The sequence below is a fragment of the Ursus maritimus genome, unplaced genomic scaffold, assembly GCF_017311325.1.
Source record: "Ursus maritimus isolate PB19 unplaced genomic scaffold, ASM1731132v1 scaffold_2, whole genome shotgun sequence".
Classification (NCBI taxonomy): Eukaryota; Metazoa; Chordata; class Mammalia; order Carnivora; family Ursidae; genus Ursus; species Ursus maritimus.
The window spans coordinates 16,685,517-16,705,917 of record NW_024424452.1 but is presented as its reverse complement, the minus strand read 5'-3'; the positions used below and the strand labels follow the sequence as shown (position 1 = coordinate 16,705,917).

The 20,401-nt window shown below is 50.7% G+C and overlaps 1 protein-coding gene across 5 annotated transcripts; it reads left to right on the top strand.

Annotated features, from left to right (window-relative positions):
• The first annotated feature begins 12,934 nt into the window (after positions 1-12,934).
• PRR14 (proline rich 14) lies at positions 12,935-18,346 on the top strand. 5 transcript variants are annotated; one of them, XM_040635068.1, is made up of 12 exons: positions 12,935-13,348; positions 14,138-14,209; positions 14,334-14,502; positions 15,092-15,213; positions 15,286-15,475; positions 15,706-15,749; positions 15,953-16,062; positions 16,365-16,953; positions 17,292-17,361; positions 17,442-17,533; positions 17,812-17,883; positions 18,034-18,346. In XM_040635068.1, the coding sequence occupies exons 2-12, from the start codon at positions 14,187-14,189 to the stop codon at positions 18,251-18,253; spliced, it is 1,701 nt and encodes a 566-aa protein (XP_040491002.1). In that variant the 5' UTR covers positions 12,935-13,348; positions 14,138-14,186; the 3' UTR covers positions 18,254-18,346. The 5 variants fall into 5 exon arrangements, with proteins under 5 accessions (XP_040491002.1, XP_040491001.1, XP_040491004.1 ...); XM_040635067.1 differs by having other exon boundaries at positions 12,937-13,308; positions 17,974-18,346; XM_008685381.2 differs by having other exon boundaries at positions 12,938-13,348; positions 17,974-18,346.
• Positions 18,347-20,401: the final 2,055 nt, after the last annotated feature.

Below are 20,401 nucleotides of genomic sequence, written 5' to 3'. Positions count from 1 at the left end.
GGAAGAGCATGCGACTCTTGATCTCGGGTCATGTGTCGAGCCCTTGCGGGGTATAGAAATGACTTAAGTAGGGGCGCCTGGGTGGCGCAGTTGTTAAGCATCTGCCTTCGGCTCAGGGCATGATCCCGGCGTTCCAGGATTGAGTCCCACATCGGGCTCCTCCGCTAGGAGCCTGCTTCTTCCTCTCCCACTCCCCCTGCTTGTGTTCCCTCTCTCGCTGGCTGTCTCCCTCTCTGTCAAATAAATAAATAAAATCTTTTTTAAAAATGACTTAAGTAAATAAAACTTTTAAGAAATAAAAAGTAAATAAATAAATAATAATTTTCTGGGAATAGACAGTCTGAGACCATGCCATTCTTTTAGAACACAGCAGACCACAGAAGGTTCTGGAAAGGACATCCCTGTGCATTTCTACTCCTCCTTCACAATTAAGACCCCTGTTTACTCTGATGTGGATGAACTAAAGCAAAAGCCTCTCTCTCACCTCCAGGTTCTCCTCTTAAATCTTTTTTTTTTTTTAAAGATTTTATTTATTTGTAGCAGAATAGAGACAGCCAGCGAGAGAGGGAACACAAGCAGGGGGTGGAAGGAAGCAGGCTCCTGGAGGCCCTGATGGGCTCGATCCAATGCCGGAGTCACGCCCTGAGCCGAAGGCAAGCAACAACGCGCTGTGCCTGAAGTCTTTCAAATCTTAAAAACCATATAACTCCCTTGCTCAAGAACATTTAATACCTCCCTGCCACCTACAGTGGAAGGACCAAAATTCTTGTTTCAAGGAAAGGGAGGAAATGACCCCGTATTAATGCCCCACCATGCTAAGTGCATTAGTTTCCGAGGCCTGCTGTAACAAAGTACCATGAACTGGGTGGCTTCAAACAACAGAAATTTATTCTCTCACAGTTCTGGAAGCTAGAAGTCTAAAATCGAGGTGTCAGCTGGGCATTTCCTCTGAGACTCTGAGCAGAACGCTTCTTTGCTTCTTCCTACCTTCTGATGGTGGCCACCAATCCTAGGCATTCCTTGGCCTGCAGCCAATCTCTGTCCTGTCGTCACATGGCATTCTCCTTGAGTCTGTGGTTGGATGTCTGCTTTCCCTTCTTATAAGGACACCAGCCACTGGGGCACTGGCTGGCTCAGTCGGTAGAATATGCCTCTCTGATCTTGGGGTCGTGAATTCAAGCCCCAAGTTGGGCATAGACTACGTTAAATAAATAATTAGGGCGCCTGGGTGGCTCAGTCGTTAAGCGTCTGCCTTCGGCTCTGGGCGTGATCCCGGCGTTGTGGGACGAGCCACCTCGGGCTCCTCCGATGAGACCTGCTTCTTCCTCTCCCACTCCCCTGCTTGTGTTCCCTCTCTCACTGGCTCTCTCTCTGTCAAATAAATAAATAAAATATTTAAAAATAAACAAACAAATAAACAAATAATAAAAATAAAGACACCAGTTCTATTAGATTAGGGTGTGATCTCATCTTAACAGGATTACATTTACAGAGACCCTCTTTTCAAATAAAGTGTCGCATTCTGAGCTGTCGGGATTAGGACTTGGAAACATTTCTGGGGACATTTGCAAAAACCTTCCTCAAGTACTCTGCACTAGAGCCAAAGTGATCTAATTATTACCGTGCTATGTATCCTACGCTTTCCCACCCTCTCCCCCTCCTGATTGAGCCAGCCACATGCCACAAGAGAAAATTCTTAAGGCTCCCAATCCAGGAATCCAATCTCTTGAAATTAGTCTGAGGAAGCTAAGGGTCGGTTCCAGATCCCATTTCATGCTTTTCTCCAACTTAATTTGTTTAAAGCTCTGCTCCTTCCTTCCTTCCTTCCTTCCTTCCTTCCTTCCTTCCACAAACATCCTCTTTCTCTCTTCAGAAGGGGAAAGATCAATACTCTGTCCTTTCCAAGACCCTCCAGGGATGAAGAATGGTGATGGAGTACGCCTTTGCTTTCTCTCTTCCCAGTTTCCCTGCAGCCTTACTTTCTCCGATTCTTTCTCTCTGCTTTTGACCATGTTGTTCCATATTTGCCTGGTCACGTTCTTGTTACTAGCTACCAGACCGCATCTACTTTTTCATCACCTGTCTCACCTAGGACTCATAGTTGTGCACAAGCACGCACAACACACTGCACCTGGGTTTTGTCACGCGATTCCATTAAAACAATTCTCTCCCAAGTCCTGCCAACCTCCTCATTAAAACACGAGGCCCCTTGCTTTCATTGGCTTCTGAACCCCTTTTTCTTTTGTTGGTTTTACTTTTCTGGCTTTTCTTTTGCCACAGCATTCATTCATTCATTCATTCATTCATTCATTCATTTTTAAGTAGCCTCCTCACCCAGTGTGGAGCCCAACAGAGGGCTTAAACTCACAACCCTGAGATCACGATGAGCTGAGATCAAGAGTCCGACGCTTAGCTAAATGACCCACCAGGCACCCCACAGCCCTCATCTTTATTTATTTAGTTTAAATTTTTTTAAGTCTATTTATTTATTAAGTAATCTCTGCACCCAACATGGGGCTCGAACTCATGACCCAGAGATCAAGAGTCACATGCTCTTTCGACTGAGCTAGCCAGGTGCCCCTGACCATCTCATTTTTTTTTTTAAGATTTTATTTATTTATTTGACAGAGACAGCCAGCGAGACAGGGAACACAAGCAGGGGAAGTGGGAGAGGAAGAAGCAGACCCCCGCTGAGCAGGGAGCCCAATGTGGGGCTTGATCCCAGGACCCTGGGATCACGCCCTGAGCCGAAGGCAGACGCTTAACGACTGCGCCACCCAGGTGCCCCAGACAATCCTCATTTTTAAAGTGCCTTTCCCCAAGGTTCAGGCATCAACCCCTTTCCCTTGGTTTCATTGGTCATTCTATTCTCTCGGCCAGTGATCCCCAACTGGGGAGTGGGGGTGATCTCCGTTCCCCAGGAACACTTGGCAATGTCTAGAGACATTTTTCGGTTTTGAGGAGGGAGGGGAGTGACAGGGAGAGGACAGGGAGGGGACATGTGTGCTGCTGACATCTAGTGGGTAGAGGTTAGGGCTATTTCTACTAAACATCTTACCTTGCTCCTCACAACGAGGAAGAATCTGGTCCAAACTATTAATAGTGCAGAGGTTGAGAAATCCTCCTCTCGGCCTCCACAGCTAACTGACTGCTTGTTACTTTTCCTAGATATTTTAATTGACTGTTCAACTACGCTTCACTCCTGTTACTGGCATATCAGACCTACTGTTCCTTTATCTGACCCCTTCTTTTTCATGGCTTTCCACTGCCAATCCTGAGAGTCTGTTATATACTAGACGCTTAAGATAAATCATTGAAGGGGCGCCTGGGTGGCTCAGTCGGTTAAACGTTGGACTCTTGGCTTCGGCTCAGGTCATGATCTCAGGGTTGTGAGATCGAGCCCCGCTTTGGGTTCCGTGCTCAGCGTGGAGTCTGCTTGGGATTCTCTCTCTCCCTCGCCATCGGCCCCTCCCTCCGCTTGCTCTCTCTCTCTCTCTCAAATAAATAAATAAAATCTAAAAAAAAAAAAAAAGATAAACCAGTGAAAAAATAGGCAAAGATCCTCTACTCAAGGAGTTTACACTGCAAGGGGGAGAGTATAGACAATTTCCAATAAACAGAACACGTACTCCCAGATGATTGCTTTCCCCTCGCTTTCTTTTCCACTCCCATCATTCCGCCTGTGTGTAATACACTGCCTCAAATTTTTGTAGCTTAAACAACAAACGGTTATGATCTCGGTTTCCACGTGTCAGGAATTTGGGAGAGGCTTCGCTGGATGGCTGCAGGTCAGGGTCTCTCATGTGGTGGCAGGCAAGATGTTGGCCTGGTCTGCAGCCTTTTTGAAGGCTTGACGGGGCCTGAAGGATTTGCTTCCAAGTTCACTGACGTGGCTGTTGGCAGGAGGCCTCAGTTTCTCCCATGTGGGTCTCTTTATAGGCTTCCATAGAGCTACTTACAACATGTCAGCTGGCTTCCCCCAGAGCAAGTGATCCAGGATAGAAAGAGTAAAAGAGGGTGTCATTTTATGACCTGGTCCCCAAAGTCATGCACTGTCCGTTCTGCTTTCTTCCATTTATTAGATTCGAGGCACCAGGTCCAGCTCATACTAAAGAGGAAGGAATTAGGTTCCAACTCTGAGGAGAGAAGATTCTAAGAACCAATGGATATACTTGTAAAACCACCACACCTCCCTCCCTATTATATCTAGGGATATAATAACTTGTCCCCCATATATACCTACTCCCAAACTCATCCTGCACAAGACTTGCTAAATCTTCCTAAAACATCATCTTAATTTTGTCTTGTCCTTCCTCAAAAATCTCCACCAAAAAATACATGTGCTAAGTGACACGTATATAAAGGTTATCAGTGAAGCATTGCTTATAGTACTGAAACGTAGGAAACAAGTTAAATCCCATCAATAGGAGAGTGATTAAAGAAACTGTGGTATATCCGCAAAATGGCCGACGAGGCAGCTGTTGAGAATAACACAGAAGTGCCCTACGCACTGCCAAGGAGAAAGCTTCTGGATGTCTGGGTGAAGACCAGAACAGCGTGTGCAGTATGCTTCCTCTTACATAAACGAGGCAGAGGGAAGAACAGTAGATAAGGATATTTGCTTTTATTTATTTTTTTTAAGATTTTTTATTTATTTATGTGACAGAGAGCCAGCCAGCGAGAGAGGGAACACAGCAGGGGGAGTGGGAGAGGAAGAAGCAGGCTCCCAGCGGAGGAGCCCGATGTGGGACTCGATCCAGGAACGCCGGGATCACGCCCTGAGCCGAAGGCAGACGCTTAAAGACTGCGTTACCCAGGCGCCCCAGGATATTTGCTTTTATATGCACAAAGAAACTCTGGAGGATAGATAAGAATCTAATAAGAATGATTTCCTATAGGGGGCCAGGACTGACTAGAAACGTATTTTAAAAATATAAACCATGTGAATGTACTACCTATTAAGAAGTGAATTTTAGGGGTGCCTGGGTGGCTCAGTCAGTGCCTTCAGCTGAGGTCATGGGTCCTGGGATCAAGCCCCGAGTAGGGCTCCCTGCACAGCAGGGAGTCTGCTTCTCCCTCTCCCTCTGCCTCTCCCCAGCCCCACTTGCTCACACTCTCTCTCTCTCTCTGGGTGTGTGTCAAATAAGTAAATAAAATCTTAAAAAAGAAGTGAATTTTATTTATTTATTTTTAACGATTTTATTTATTTATTTGAGAAAGAGTGCACGCACAAGCCAGGGGTGGAACAGAGGGAATTTTAAAGTCAATAGTTTCTTATTAGCGGCAAGCATCCACTCACTCGTTTGTCCGCCAACCCACTTAACAAATCGTTACGGATTCCAGCCTGTTAGTCCCCACCTTTTCCCCCACTACGTTTTCCCTCCAGCTAAGCTGGACTTCACTGAGCTCTAAATAATCTTCACCTCCCGCTTCTTTGAGCATCCTCTCCCTAGTTACTGATCTTTATGCCCTAGTTCTGTGGCCCTAAACCAGAGGCTCTCAACAGGGGACAGTGCTACCCACTAGGGAGTATTCTGTGAATTTGTGGGGATATTTTTTGGGTCACAGTGATGGAGGACCTATTGGCATTTAATGCGTGGACTCAGGGATACCAGTTGTCTAACACAGTACCAGACAGCCTTGTTCAATGAAAAAATATGTCCCTTGTCCTCCACCATTTCCGGAATGGTCCATGGACATTCATGTAGGTCAAAACACATTTGGGGGGTGCCTGGATAGCGCAGTCGTTAAGCATCTGCCTTCGGCTCAGGGCGTGATCCCGGCGTTCCGGGATCGAGCCCCACATCAGGCTCCTCCGCTGGGAGCCTGCTTCTTCCTCTCCCACTCCCCCTGCTTGTGTTCCCTCTCTCGCTGGCTGTCTCTCTGTCACATAAATAAATAAAATCTAAAAAAAAAAAATACATTTATAATTATCCAAGTGCAGAACCTAAATCCATTTTATATATAAACACACATTTATAAGTATAGTTTTAGTCCTGGGGTACCTGGCTGGTTCAGTCGGAAGAGTGTGTAACTTTTGATCTTGGGGTCATGAGTTTAAGCCCCACATGGGGTGTAGGGACTACTTAAATAAAACTTTTTAAAAACTCTTAAAAAAAAGTACAGTTTTTTTCCCCAAGATTTTATTTATCTTGAGAGAGAGAGAGCACGAGCTGGGTATGGAGCAGAGGGAGAAGCAGACTCCCCGCTGATCAGGGAACCCTACGTGGGGCTCGATCCCAGAACCCTGGGATCATGACCTGAGCTGAAGGCAGATGCTTAACAGACTGAGCCACCCAGGCGCCCCAAAATGAGTACAGTTTTAATTCTCACTTTTCTGGAGAGGCAGACACCTGTATATATCAAGGAAAGATTGTATTTTGTTTTGTTTGGAATTTCACCAAGAATTGTTTGCCATTTTGGGGAATCAGGGCACAGATGGGCACACTTGAATTTGAGTCACCAATGCAACCCATCTGTGACAGTCTGAGCTTGTAGCCGCTGAAGTCATAGAAATCCTGTATGTAGATGCAAGCAGATGATGCTTCATTAGGACCACTTCACTAAATCTTATGACAAAGCCCTCCCCAAGCATTGACATATTGAGAGGTACATTATTTAATTTTTAAAGAATAATACAGAAAAGGGCGCAATTCCTAAGTGTAAGCTCAATGAATTTTCACAAAGTGAATATACCCACATAACCAGTACCCAGATCAAGAAACCAAAACATTTCTAGCACCCTAGACCCTACCATGTACCTTCCAGTCACTGTCCTGCCCAAAGTAACCACTAGTCTGATTTCTAGCACTATAGTTTTGCCTCTTTTAAATACACACACACTAAAGATTTATTTATTTATTTATTTATTTATTTATTTATTTATTTATTTATTTATTTATTTATTTATTTATTTATTTATTTATTTATTTATTTATTTATTTAAGAGCCTCAAGCTGGGGAAAGAGCAGTGAGGGAGAGAGGGGGACAAGCAGACTCCATGCTGAGTGCAGAGCCGGACATGGGGCTTGATCCCAGGACCCTAAGATCATGACCTGAGCCAAAACCAAGAGTTAGATAATTTAACTGATTGAGCCACCCAGGCACCCCTTAAATATATATTTTTAAGTTTATTATTATTTTTAAAAAGATTTTATTTATTTATTTATTTGACAGGGAGAGACAGCCAGCAAGAGAGGGAACACAAGCAGAGGGAGTGGGAGAGGAAGAAGCAGGCTCCCAGCAGAGCAGGGAGCCTGATGCGGGGCTCGATCCCAGGACTCTGGGATCACTCCCTGAGCCGAAGGCAGATGCTTAATGACTGAGCCACCCAGGCGCCTCTATTATTTTTTTTATTAATCTCTACAACCCCAAGGTTAAGAGTCACAAGCTCCTCTGCATGAGCCAGCCAGGCACCCGTAGTTTTGCCTCTTTTTAAATGGAATCATGCTCTCTATATACATATATGCACATATGCTGTATATATGCTCTTTCGTGTCTGGATTCTTTTCCTTCTAAAATTCATATCGTTGCCTGTAATTGTAATTTTTTTTCTAAATTATGTATAGCACACTATTTACTATTGGATACATATTTTAAAATAAATGACTTTGTCTTTTATAGTGAGGGTTATATTGAGTTTTCAAAAGTAGCACTAGAGGGGCGCCTGGGTGGCTCAGCTGGTTAAGTGTCTGCCTTCAGCTCATGTCATGATCCCAGGGTCCTGGGATGGAGCCCTGCATCAGGCCGCCCGCTCCGCAGGGAGGCTGCTTCTCCCTCTCTCTCTCAAATAAATAAAAATCTTTTAAAAGAAAAGAAAAGAAAATTATCACTGTAAATGTGTTACTTCTCTATTCATTCATCGTAGTAAAAAGAACATTCAGAATATTCTTTTTTTTTTTTAAAGATTTTATTTATTTATTTAACAGAGACAGAGACAGCCAGCGAGAGAGGGAACACAAGCAGGGGGAGTGGGAGAGGAAGAAGCAGGCTCCTAGCGGAGGAGCCTGATGTGGGGCTCGATCCCATAACGCCAGGATCACACCCTGAGCCGAAGGCAGACGCTTAACCGCTGTGCCACCCAGGCGCCCCTCAGAATATTCTAAAAGGTGCGCAGTAGTTCTGATAGGCTGCTGACCAAATTGTTTGCAGCCTCCTGAGTTTGTCCTCTGCTCTTCGCTCAGTTGAGGTAATCCAGCCACCATCTCCCTTTCTGACCCGCTTTCCTTCAATTCTCAGATGATTCCTCACTTTCTCAGAGAGTCTCCTCCAGCTTTGCTTCTGTGCTCTTTCAGGAACCTGTTCACACGTTGAGTTTAGCATTTATCTCACTGTGCACTGTGTCTATTTACTTGTCTCTCTCTCTGAGGAAAAGGACTCTCACTGTCTCGTTCACCATGGTAGCATTTGTGTCTGGTATGTACTTGGAATTCAACCAATGTGTTGAGCAAATAAATGGACACCTTAGCCCATATTTAGAGCCTTCTCCACGAGCCAGGGCCCTTGCTGTCCCCTATCCAGACCTCTTTCTCTGCAGGAAAGATCATGAAGGTGTGAATCTGTGTGTGTGTGTGTGTGTGTGTGTGTGACCTCCCTGCCCCAACATTGTCACGCTAGCCTTGAATACCTGAGTGCTGTCTAGAGCTGACCTCCACCTGAAACCAGAGGATGCCGGGGATTGCCTTTAGACAACATGGCGGCTGTGCAGCTCAACTTCCTCCCTTCCAGCTGAGCCAGCTGTTCTCACAGGCACCATCTGTGCTCATTTTCTTCCTTTCTTTCCTTCTTTTCTCTCCTCAAGCGTGAAAGGAGCATTCAACATCCCTTTATGGAATATGTCTGCAATGCAGACTTTAAGCCTCTCTTGAAAATGGCCTGCTCTCTGAAATAACTGCATGTAATTACAGTAGGGACTTTCAGATATTCTGTTTTATTTAATGCTGAAACACTAGTATTTTTGTTGGTGACGGTATACCCTGCATCCAGTCAGGAGAGGGAAAGTACACAGTAATTTGAACAAGGACAAGTTTATTCTACAGAATTATTGGGGCAGGGACACCTGGGTGGCTCAGTTGGTTAAGCGTCTGCCTTTCACTCAGGTCATGATCCCACAGTCCTGGGATCGAGTCCCGTGCCGGGTCTCTCTGCTCAGTGAGGAGTCCGCTTCTCCCTCTCCCTCTGCCCCTCCCCGCAATCGTGCTCTGTCTTGTTCTCTATCTCAAATACATAAATAAAGTTAAAAAAAAAAAAAAAGAATTACTGGAGCACTTGGCTGGCTCAGTTGGTGGAGTATGCGACTTTTGATCTCAGGGTTGTGGGTTTGAGCCCTGCGTTGGGTGGGGAGCTTGCTTAAAAATAACATCTTAAAAAAAAAAAAAAGAATTATCCCCTATAACAGGGAAGTAGAGAAATGAGGGATTGGCATGCGTGTTAGTTTCCCAGGGCTGCCATAACAAACTAGGTGCCTTAGGACAACACAAGTCTATTCTCTCATGGTTCTGGAGACTGGAAATCCTAAATCAAGGCATCGGCAGGGCCGTACTCCCTCTGAGATCCTAGGTAATAACCTCCCTTGCCTCTTCCTGGCTTCTGACGATTGTTAGCAATCTCAGGCGTTCCTCGGTTTGGAGATGCCTCACTCCGGTCTCTGCCTCTGTTGCCACATGTCATCTTCCTGTGTCTCTGTGCACGTCTTCATATGGCGTTCTCCTTTCTATCTGTGTCCAAATTTCCCTCTTCATACAAGGACACCAGTCCCCGGATTAGAATCTACCTTAATCCAGTCATGACCTCACCTGTATCCTCAAAGAATCTATTTCCAAATAAGGTCACAGTTACAGGAACTGGGGGTTAGGATTTGAACATATACTTGAGGCGGGGGAACACAATTCTGCCCCCTACAGATAATAGGAAGTAAAGATTCTGAAGAATGCAGGAGTAGCAGATTTAAGAAGTCACTACCTCCGCTGGGGATACAGCGCCCAAGGAATAGCCTCTACCTGGGCCTCCCTGGGGTGAGATCCAGAACTTTTTGGAGACAGCACAGAAGTCGCTGGGGTGCCACCTCTGGTGGAACTTGCTGGAAATCTTCCCTCTGGGATGCCAGGGAAAACTGTTCACAGGAAGATGTCTCAGAGGCACTCCACCAGAAAACCGTCCAAGGAATATACCGGGGGAGCTGCTGGCCATTGGCCACTGCTGGCCACTCGGCCCGGCACGAGCCTGGCGCTGGAAAAGCTGCCCGCACTTCAGAAGCTGGGAGCTGGGGACCCGTTTGTCCCGCAGGGGCCTGCCAATAGGGCTCACTGGACCCAGGAAGCAAAACCCCTTTTTTCCTTCAGTGGCTCCCCAGCTGTCTACAGACAAATTTAATATGATGCCAGTTGGCAAAGAAAATCTAGTCAAAGGGCTCAGATCCCTTTCCACAAGAAGGCAAGAAGAATGAATCTGGAGCTGAGAGGTAATAAACTGGTAACTAGCATAGCGACATACCATTGTTTCAGATATTAACGGACACCTCCCTTCACCCTTCTTGATTCTCTACTTTCCTCAATCTCCCCTCCTCTGACATCCTCACCGCAAGCCCTATCACTTTACCATTCAGTTCTTTTAAACTCGACACCTTCCTATCATCTCTCCCTCAAACAAACAAAAAAAAAAAATAGGAGACAAATATAGTACCGGTGGCAGGCGGCTCTCTAACTGGGGAAATGGAGTTAGACCAGAGGCAGGGCCAGCTTTCTCAGACCAACACAAATTCTCGCAACTCATAGTAGCTGAGCAGAGTGGAAAGCCCCTGGAGGTGGGTCTTGAAAGCTCCTCTCCTGGGGAATTAAATTGATCGGGAATTGCTGACACCCGGCTGGGACAAATCCTTTAAGGGGGAGAGGGCTGAAGCTGCGGGAAGGAGCACAGCCGATGGCAATTTTGTATACAGGGACAGAAACTCCAGCCTCCTGGGGGCAAGCGCCTGTCTATCCCCAGGCGCAGCATGTAGGAGGTGTTGAAATCTTGTTCAATGGTTGATACCAACCAGAACAGCAACCCAAACTCAAAGCTTCCGGTCATCTTTCGGGGGTGGTTCTTAGCAAAGGAGCTGACCATCCCACCCCTCCCAATACCCTGCAGCCACAATCCAACCCAACCCATTCCACCCTGGCTGATCTGGAGCTCAGCCTACAGGCTTCTGTGGACAAAGGTACTGAGCCGAGGTGGCTTGAGGGCCAGAAGGGATAGAGTACCGAGAGAAAGAAGAGATAGTTTTATCATCCGTATTTTACTGTAGCCCAGACTTATTTTATCAGGCAAATTCAGATGTGGCTTCTCATTTGATCTTGATCTTTAAGTCTATTTTGAGATAGGCATGACAGAGTTTATTGTTCCCATTTTACAAGTGAGGCCACCGAGACCGGAACAGTAAGGCAGAAGAGAGGCCCAGTGTCTAAAGCAGCCCAGAGTTTCTGGAGAATGAATCAGCCACGTGTCAACCTCCAGCCACATCACCTGCCCCACTGGAAGCTATGTGGGGCCTCTTGCCACTGGATCAGCACACGTTGGCCATGCCCTAGAGTGTGTACACAGGTCGTGGGTAAAGTAAGGGTTGTTGAAATGGTCGTCACAAAGAAGGCAGAGGTGAGACCACGAGGCTAGTAGGCTCACCATTACTGGCCTGGGCCAAGACTCCCCAGTCTAGATTAGATTCCAATTTGATGAACTCCAGCATGCCAACTTTGGGTCTTAGGGCTGCACCCTCCCTACCAGATTCTCGGGCCAAGGCCCTGGCCCTTTCTTTAGGCTACTTCCTTTGTACTCGGTGTTGACTTCTTTAGGAGACCCAGAAAATCAAAACTGATCAGGCATGCTCTGCCCTTGAAAGCTTTTCTAAAAGCCCTGGGGCTTAAGAAGCACCTGTTTAAGCAGAGAAGTGAGAGACTGCAGAGGGGCTCTCAATTCACCAAGGTTGAGAAGGTTCTCCAAGTACTCACAGCTGGAAGCATCACCATACCCCTAAGGAACATCTTCTGGCACCATAGAGCCAGCTGGGATCCAGGGGAGAGAGAACACCTCTGGAGTTGGCTGTAGTCCTGGGAGAGCTATCTGGATGAGTCCTTGCATTCAGAGTTGGGGAGTCTTCACTTTCCACACCAGCTCTTACTCATTTTGCTCTTTCCGTATCATCCTGTGTCATTACTTTTATCTCTAACTCCCAGGAGGGAGAATTATGCTGGGCTGGATACTCTGCACCTTCATCTCAGACCCAGGATTCTAGGTTTCAGGCTTGCTTGTTCCACCAAGAAAATAAGATCAGAGAATTCTGGGGAAGGAGAACTAGTGGAAGCGCAGGCTCTGGTTTAGCGGTGAGGGTGCCTTCACAGGGCAAGAAGTTTGTGCATGCCCACTTCCTCCCTACCAGTTCAGCTCCAGGTAAAGGTTTTATGATATCAGCCTCTCAAGCAGCGGAATTCCATCCCCGATCACTTAATACTAAATACTACCGCTCCTACCACTCCTACCACTCCTACTCCTACTCCTATTACTAAGGACTGTTTCCCTTGAAACAGGGTTCGTGGGGGCCTGGAACAGAGAGGAAAGCTGCCGGACACCACCGAGCACGCCAAGGTGGTTACTGGTCCCCTGCAATGACGCCCCTATACCGAGCCCTCGGCTCGAACCACACAAACCCCCACACCTCTAGGAAGAATGTCAACGCCCCAGCCTCCTCCCACTTTTGGCTCAGCCCAGTCTCTCCGGGACGTCGCGCAAACACTGGAGCCGAAGGTGGCACTATCCCCAGTCTCTGGCTCCTAGTCCCGCCCCCAAATTTTCTCAGCGACGTGGGGACCGCTTGAAAATTCCCAGAGGGTACCGGAACCGCCCTCAATGAGGCCTCTCTAGGAAATTGGGAATTTCACATGTCGTTAGTATTCAGTTCACGTTTATTGGCCTAAGAACTAAAGAACCGGAAGATGCCCTTAAAAAACGTGGCGGCACTCTAGTCACTACAGCTGCCTCAGTAACTCAAGAAACTTGCGCTAGTCTTCAGCCACTGACTGACTGGCCTTCAGAAAATGACAGCATCCGGTCCACTTCGGTTCATCGAGGACAGAGCTACCTGCCCTCAACTATAATGGCGGCGCTGCCCAATTTGGCTTCTTGCCCCTAGGGAAGATGGCTGCCAGGTGGCTTCACTTAGTTTCTCACCACCCCGGAAGACGGGGACCGGCGATTGGGCGGTGCTCGAGTGCTCGGAGAAGAAGGCCCTCGGCAGTTGGGCAGTGCTGGCTAAGGCTGGTTTTAAAGGAGCCAGAGGTAGGAGCCGTCGAAGACCCGGGATCCGCGGGAGGCGGCGGTGAGCGGCGCGCGGGGGAGGGCACCGAGCGGCTGGAGAGAGGGCGGGAGGAGGGAGGGAAAGAAACATTTGAACCATCTGGTCCCGGGCTGGGGAGAGAGCTGGGCGGGGAGCCGGGGAGGGGGGTAGGAGGGGGTCTGTGGGCGGGACCTCCCGGGATTGGAGTGAAAGGGGTATCGGCTTGACAGTGGATCCCCGGGGATCCGGACTGGGTTCGTGATGCTCAAGCTCGGGCCGCCCTGAGTGGAGCTTTGCGGAGCGCAAACTCACAGGGAGAGGAGGATCCTCGCGGCGTCTGATTGGAGGAACCGCGCTGTAGGATTCTTTCCGCAGGGATCCAGTCTAGGGGATCTGGTGGGGCGGGGGGCGGGGCGTCGGTGTGCGGGAGTATTGCTTCGGAGTTCTTGACCACTCGCTGGCAGTGGATGAGGATTGCAGGGGGTTCCGGCGGAAAGTGAGCCTCCCAGGACCGGGATCCCAGCTGATCCCGGAGATTTCAGGGCGGATTCTTCAGGGACAAAGGCCCCAGAAGCTCGGGCCGTGGGAGAACTTGGGCCACTGCAATCCAGGTGCTCCCGGCAAGTGCCAGTCAGGGCGCGGGTGATACACTGATCTCGGGCGACGGCAGCGGGAAGACACCCGCTCCGGGCGGCCAGCCGGGGGCGCCCTTTCACGCCCCAGGGCTTCGGCCCGTGGGCTACCGGGAGCCGCGGGCAGACCATGAAGGGCGGAGCCCCAGGGGAGGGGCTGGCCCTCACTCCCCGCTCCCCCGCTCCCCCCCCATCCCAGGCTGCAGCCTGGGATCCCCCAGGGACTCCCCGGATCCGCCGCTTCCCCCATGGACTTGCCCGGGGACTCCAGGTGAGAGCGCACCCCGCCCGCCTGTCTTGAGCACGGGAAACGGGGAGCCTGGCGGCTGTACCGGGGAAACCACAGAGCCAACGACAGGCTCAGACGACAGTCCTCTGCTTCTCTCATCCTCCAGCCCACCTGGCCGACCACGTCTTTGCCGCCAGCCCCTGGCTCGAGCATTATGGGGAGCCAGGAGCCCCAAACGGCCGAGACTGCAGTCTCTAGCTGCCCCTTCACCTTTGGAAAAGGCCTCTCGGCGGGTTTTGGCTGTGGTGCTGGAAGATGTTATGGCTACCCACACGGTGAGCCCCCTGAACTGAGAGACCCCTTCTTCAGTACCAAAGTCCGACCAGATCACTAGTGAGGATATTGAGATCCAAATACCTCATTCTCACACCCATTGCTAGGCAGCCTCCCTAATGCTAGAGTTCTACTTGGCTCTCACTTAATCCAACCTAGATTTGGGCAGGGTCTCTAGTGCCTGTTCCCCACCATCTACCCTGTTGGGCTGGAACCACAGCTCTACAACTCTTAAGTGTGAGAAACCCTTGCTTTCTTCCCAGCCCAACGTCTAGGCTATTCTTGGGAAGCAGGCTGAGGTCTTTGGCTCCATTGCACAGGTTAGAAAAACAGGCCCCAAATAGGGCAGTGACTCACCCAATGTCACTTCTTTTCATTTCTCCAAACAGCCTGGGTGAAATTTCTGCAGCTCAGGACACTGTAGTATCGCGCCCTGGAACTGATCACGTTTAACTCACTTCTTTGGGTTCTTGAGTGAATTCTACCCACAATCTCTGTCACTTTTGTGGCATATGGCATTAGGCTCAGGGAGGCCCTGTCCAGTCTGGTCTCATTTCATTACCTTGCTCTTGACACTTCCTCCTCAATTAGGTTCCCCTGGTCCCCCAAGAAGAGACCACCACCCCACAGCACCGCAGCAACCGGCGGGATTCTGTCCGCAGCCAGCCACCTGCCTCGCCACCCCGACAGGCCACGTGGTCCTCACAGACCAGGTGAGCATGGCGAGTTGGAGGGTAAACTAGGGGCACACCTGAGCCCCTCTGATCTTCCTGTTTCCTCGCTAGGCCTCCCGACCCACTGCACTTATGCCGAGAGCCCTTGAGCCGCATCCACCGGCCCTCTTCTACCCTGAGGCGGCGATCAAGGACAACCCCTGGCCCAGAGGAGGGCCCTTCACGAAAGGTGGACTGGGCCCCCCAGCCCACTCTGGTGGTGATGCTAGAAGACATTGCCAGCCCAAGACCCCTAGCTGAGGTATGAGAATTTTGGGAAAGGATGTCAGGGGTTCAGCTGGGATGGGTTTCGCTCAGAGCAAGGAGAACAGCGTTTTAGTTGAAAGACGCTGAGGAAAGACCTAGATGAAAAAGTCTTTGGTGTGAACCCTGGCAGGCTTCTGGACGCTTGAGAGAGTCAGAATGTGGGGAGCTAGGGAGGCCGTAGGGGGCTCCCCTGCCTCCCCCCAAATATCCTTTGTTTACATCCAGGGCTTTGCTGGTGAGACTCCCAACTTCCTCATCCCAGCGAGAAGGTGAGAGGGCTGGGGAAGGGCTTATCGAGATGGCCAGGCAGCAGTCGTTACCCCGGCAGCTAGAGCTAAGGGCGTCAGAATTTACTTGTCCAACCCTTCCATGTAGCACCTTCAGAAGCCTTAAGGGACAGGGGAGGTGCTGGCTCAGGGGGGATCCGAACCTGGAAGCCCCCTCAGCCTTTACTTTGCCCCTTCACCCCCAGAGCCAAGCCCATGACGACTGTTCACCAGTCAGTGCCTCCGTCCGGGGACTTGGATCCCCCATTCCAGCCGTCTGCTCTCCGTGAAGACCCTCCGGAGACACCACCGCCACGTAAGGACTCAGAGGGATGAGGTGTAGGGCTCTGGAAAATCCTGGCTGAGCTTAAAAGTATCAGGGGCAGAGGCGGGGGTGAGGCTTAACTCCCTCCCTGAGGGGACTCTGGTGTGTGAAGTTGGGGTATAGACTTCAGAGGCCTGACATTCAACTCCTAAATTTAGGGCTTAGTATTTTAGGTGTGGGCTTATACTTCTGTGGGCAGAGCTTAGCGTTTGGGGGAGGGGCTGAGGCTACTGAAGTAGGGCTTAGACACTTGCAGCCGAGGAATGCCCACCTGAGCCTCTCCTTTTCCTCAGCCCCGGATCCTGTACTGGAGCCCCCATCGATCCCACCGCCGGCCAGCCTTTTACGCCCCCGCCTCAGTCCCTGGGGCTTGGCCCCCCTCTTCCGTTCCGTCCGCTCCAAGCTGGAGAGCTTTGCTGACATCTTCCTCACACCCAACAAAGCCCCACGGCCCCCACCCCCATCACCCCCCATGAAGCTGGAGTTGAAGATTGCCATCTCAGAGGCCGAGCAGTCCGGGGCTACTGAGGACACCGCGTCTGTCAGTCCCCGGCCCCCTATCCGCCAGTGGCGGGCCCAAGACCACAGTCCCCCAGCACCTCTCTCTAAGCCCTCTCTGGGCCGAAGCCACTCCTGCCCTGATCTGGGGCCCCCTGGCCCAGATTCCTGCGCCTGGCCCCCTGCTCCACACCCCCCAAGCCGGTCACGGCCCCGGCGGCACACTGTGGGTGGTGGGGAGATGGCCCGAGCCCCACCGCCCCCTCGACCCTGTCTCCGGAAAGAGGTCTTCCCTCTTGGAGGAGTGGGAGGCTCTCCTCCCCTTGTCACATCTTGCTCGTCCACCGCAGCTTCTTCCTCCTTCTCTGAACCTGCAGAACCCAGGTAGTGCTCTTGATAAAACTTTTTTTTTTTATGATTTTATTTATTTGTTTGAGAGAGAGCGAGCATATGCACAAGTGAGAGGGGCAGAGGGAGAGGGAGAGGCAGGCTCCCCGCTGAGCAGGGAGCCCAACGTGGGGCTCGATCCCAGGACCCTGGGATCATGACCTGAGCCGAAGTAAGACCCCTAACTGACTGAGCCACCCAGGTGCCCCTCAATAAACCCTTCTTAAAGCCCTGGCACAGTCTGGGCTCAGCCTCCTTCCCTATTATCCAGTGGGCAGGAGATGGGGATATTGCTATAAATGTAATTTTTCCCTGAGCCTTCACCTTCTCTGCAGGTTGGGTTCAGCCAAGGGGAAGGAGCCAAGGGCCTCAGAGGACCAGGTGCTTTCAGACCCTGAGACCAAGGTAGGAGTACAGATGGGGGGATGAGACCAGTGGGAGCCTGAGGCCATGCTGCACCCTTATCCTCTGCCCTATTTTTGCAGACCATGGGGAAGGTTTCTCGATTCCGAATACGCAGGACACCAGCCCGTCCTCAGCTAAACCTTACACCAATGGGGCTGCCTCGACCAATCAGGTGAGTGGCTCATTGTACATGGAGCTGCCGTGGCCAAACAGGTATAGGCGCAGGTCCCCTGAAGTGTGGCTTTGCCTGCTGTCAGGGAACACAATCCAGCTTGGAGGAGTCAGTTTGGTCTGGACATGGTTTGCACTTAGACCTATCCGTCTGCCTTAGGCAGCACTCCTGGCCCTAGTATGTCCCAGAAACTAACATATAGACCAGGCCTTGCTTATCTTTTTTTCCAGGGTACAATAGCCCTGGGTTTTTCAATGGTCTGTGCTCTTTGCTCCCAGGTTGAACAAGAAGGAGTTCAGCTTAGAAGAAATTTATACCAACAAGAATTATCAGTCGCCTACAACCAGGAGGTGAGAAACTTTGAAGGCTTGGGGGTGATAGAGGGAAGGCTGGAGCCGGGGGCTACGCTGGTAACCAGCACCCCTCCCTGCCTGGTCCAGGACCTTTGAGACCATCTTTGAGGAACCCCGGGAGCGCAACGGGACTTTGATTTTCACCAGCTCAAAGAAGCTTCGGCGGGCTGTAGAGTTTCGGGACAGCAGCCTTCCTCGATCCCGGCGGCCATCTCGTGGGGTCCGGGCTGCAGCTGGCAGGACCCTTACCCCGAGCCTGGCCCCCAGCCCAGATGTGGGACCTCTGCTGCAACAGCGGCTGGAGGAGCTGGACGCCTCACTCCTCGAGGAGGAGGAAGTGGATAGGGAGCGGCCCCATCGGACCTAGGAGCTCCAACTGTTTGTCCATCCGTCCTGAAGCATCTGAGGCAGTTATATATTTTTCTCTATATTTCTAGTAAAGTTTTCGATATGTTTCTGATCCTTTTGTATGTCTTTAGCTGAGTTTGAGATTGATTGACGGTACTGGCTGATGTTTCTACTTTGGCCCCTGGAAGACTGGGAAATGGGGGAGGTGCCAGGGAAGGCAATGAGGGTTGGATACAGGGAAGAAGTAGGGGAATAGTCATCGGACATACTTCCTTGATTTGAGAATTGTCCTGTGTGGAGGGATACTTCGGAACCTGCTCCAGAAGATACTGTGACCCTGGACCCTGGTGAGGGTTCTCTAAATTCACTTACATCAAGGAGGCTGAGGGACCCAGAGTGGACTAAGGCCTTGATCAAGATGGCCCTGAATTCCTCCTAACATGCAGGCCAGGACTTGCTTCTGGATTCAAGAAATAAAAGTAATCAGCTGTAATTGAGCACCTACAACAATCTGTCATATGTACTTGACTTGCACAGAGCACTGTGAGAGGGAATTCACCCATTTTGCACATAAGAAAGCGAATTGAGGGGAGCCTGGCTGGCTCAGTTGGTGGCGCATGCAACTCTTGATCTCGGGGTGTCATGAGTTCGAGCTCCAGGTTGGGTGTAGAGGTTATTTAAAAAAAAAAGAAAGAAAGAAAGAAAGAAAGCTGAGTGCCTAATGTGATGTCCTCATTAAAACGGTAACCCAGGCAACCAGAGGCCAGAAGTGGCGTTCTCCATCTTTCGAAACTTAGAGGCAGAATAGACCAGTGGCTAAGAGCACAGACTGTGTGGAGTCAGGCTTGAGTCCAAATCCTGTGTAGGAAACTAAATATGCATCAATTCCCCTCCCCCTCAGTACAATGGAGTTGATAGCAGTACTTCCCTAAAAAAAATTCTTACTGCCAAATGAGTTAACATGTGAGAAAAGTGGCCGGCGCACGAACGCAAGGTGTTTTTCCTTATTTGCACGCGGACACCACCAGCCGGCACTCTCTCATTGAAGGGAACGATAACGGGACGCGGTTTCCTTCTCAGCGCGTCTGGCGCTCGCAAGGCACGCCGCGTGCTCTGGCCACCCGGCACCGCGGGGGATCCCGCTAAGCTGCCAGCCGCTCGACAGTCTCACCACGCGCGTGCGCGAGAAGCCAGGCGGCCTGTGGGCTAAGCCAAGCGGCGGAAAGGGAGAGACGACGTAACTGGCAGTCGAGAGGAACCTTCCGCGGCCGCACGCCGCCCAGCGGCCAACCGCCCCCTAGGACTCGAGCACAACATCACGATTCCTAGTCTTGACGCCGTCTGAAGACGGGCCAATGAACAGAGAGCAGGAAGAGGCGGGGTCACCTGGGGGACCGCCCCAAGCGCCTACTTCTAACCAGTCGAGTCACAAGACCTGATGAAGGGCGGGGCTAATCTGACGTATACCCAATCCAAGATTTGAGGGCGGTTACATATTACCCACTCCCCGGAGCTTGACTCCGCCCTTCGCCTTGTCGTACACTTCTCAACCTATCAACGACTAAGCTTGTGGAGGGGTGAGGGGAAGGGGGCGGAGAGTGGGAGGAGGCCGAGAGAGGAAGGAGGCGTAGGCTGAGGAGGAAGAGGGAGGAGGGGCAGGGAAGTCCTGGCGGAGAAGAGGCCCAAGACGCCAAAGGAGACAACAGGAGGGTGCGCTGGAGCTCCCCCGCCTCCCAACGGCCGTTCCGGATCCCTTACGGCGCAAGTCAGGCAGAGACGGAGGAAAGGAGGAAGAGACTTTTATGTCGGCAGACAGAGAAGCTCTACCCGTCACCGTTGCCTCACATCCGGGGCTTTGGAGGGCTGGCCCCGCGGCCCCGCCCCCCCAGCCTTTCATGGCGACCGGAGGCGGAGGCTGGAAGAGCCGGGCCTGGAGGAGGCCCCTTTAAATCTCCTTAAAGGGGTGGCCGCTGAACTCGGCAGACTACTTCGGCAACCTTAAAGGGGAAGCCATCGAACAGAAGCTGACAAACTGAGAACTGTGCTGTTGGGAGATCTGGAGCGAGTGTGGATTCTCACCTTTTCTGCCCCGCGCAAGAAGTTCTTTAAACTCAACTTAAAGGGGAAGTGGCCGCTTGGGGGGGACCAGAAGCTTAACTCCCGAGCC

Excerpts from the sequence above, each read along its gene's own strand:
- PRR14 (XM_040635067.1), top strand. The coding sequence starts at position 14,187 with ATGGACTTGCCCGGGGACTCCAG. Across the intron at positions 15,476-15,705 it reads GCCCAAGACCCCTAGCTGAG|GGCTTTGCTGGTGAGACTCC; the intron begins GTATGAGAATTT and ends GTTTACATCCAG. Across the intron at positions 17,534-17,811 it reads GGGCTGCCTCGACCAATCAG|GTTGAACAAGAAGGAGTTCA; the intron begins GTGAGTGGCTCA and ends CTTTGCTCCCAG.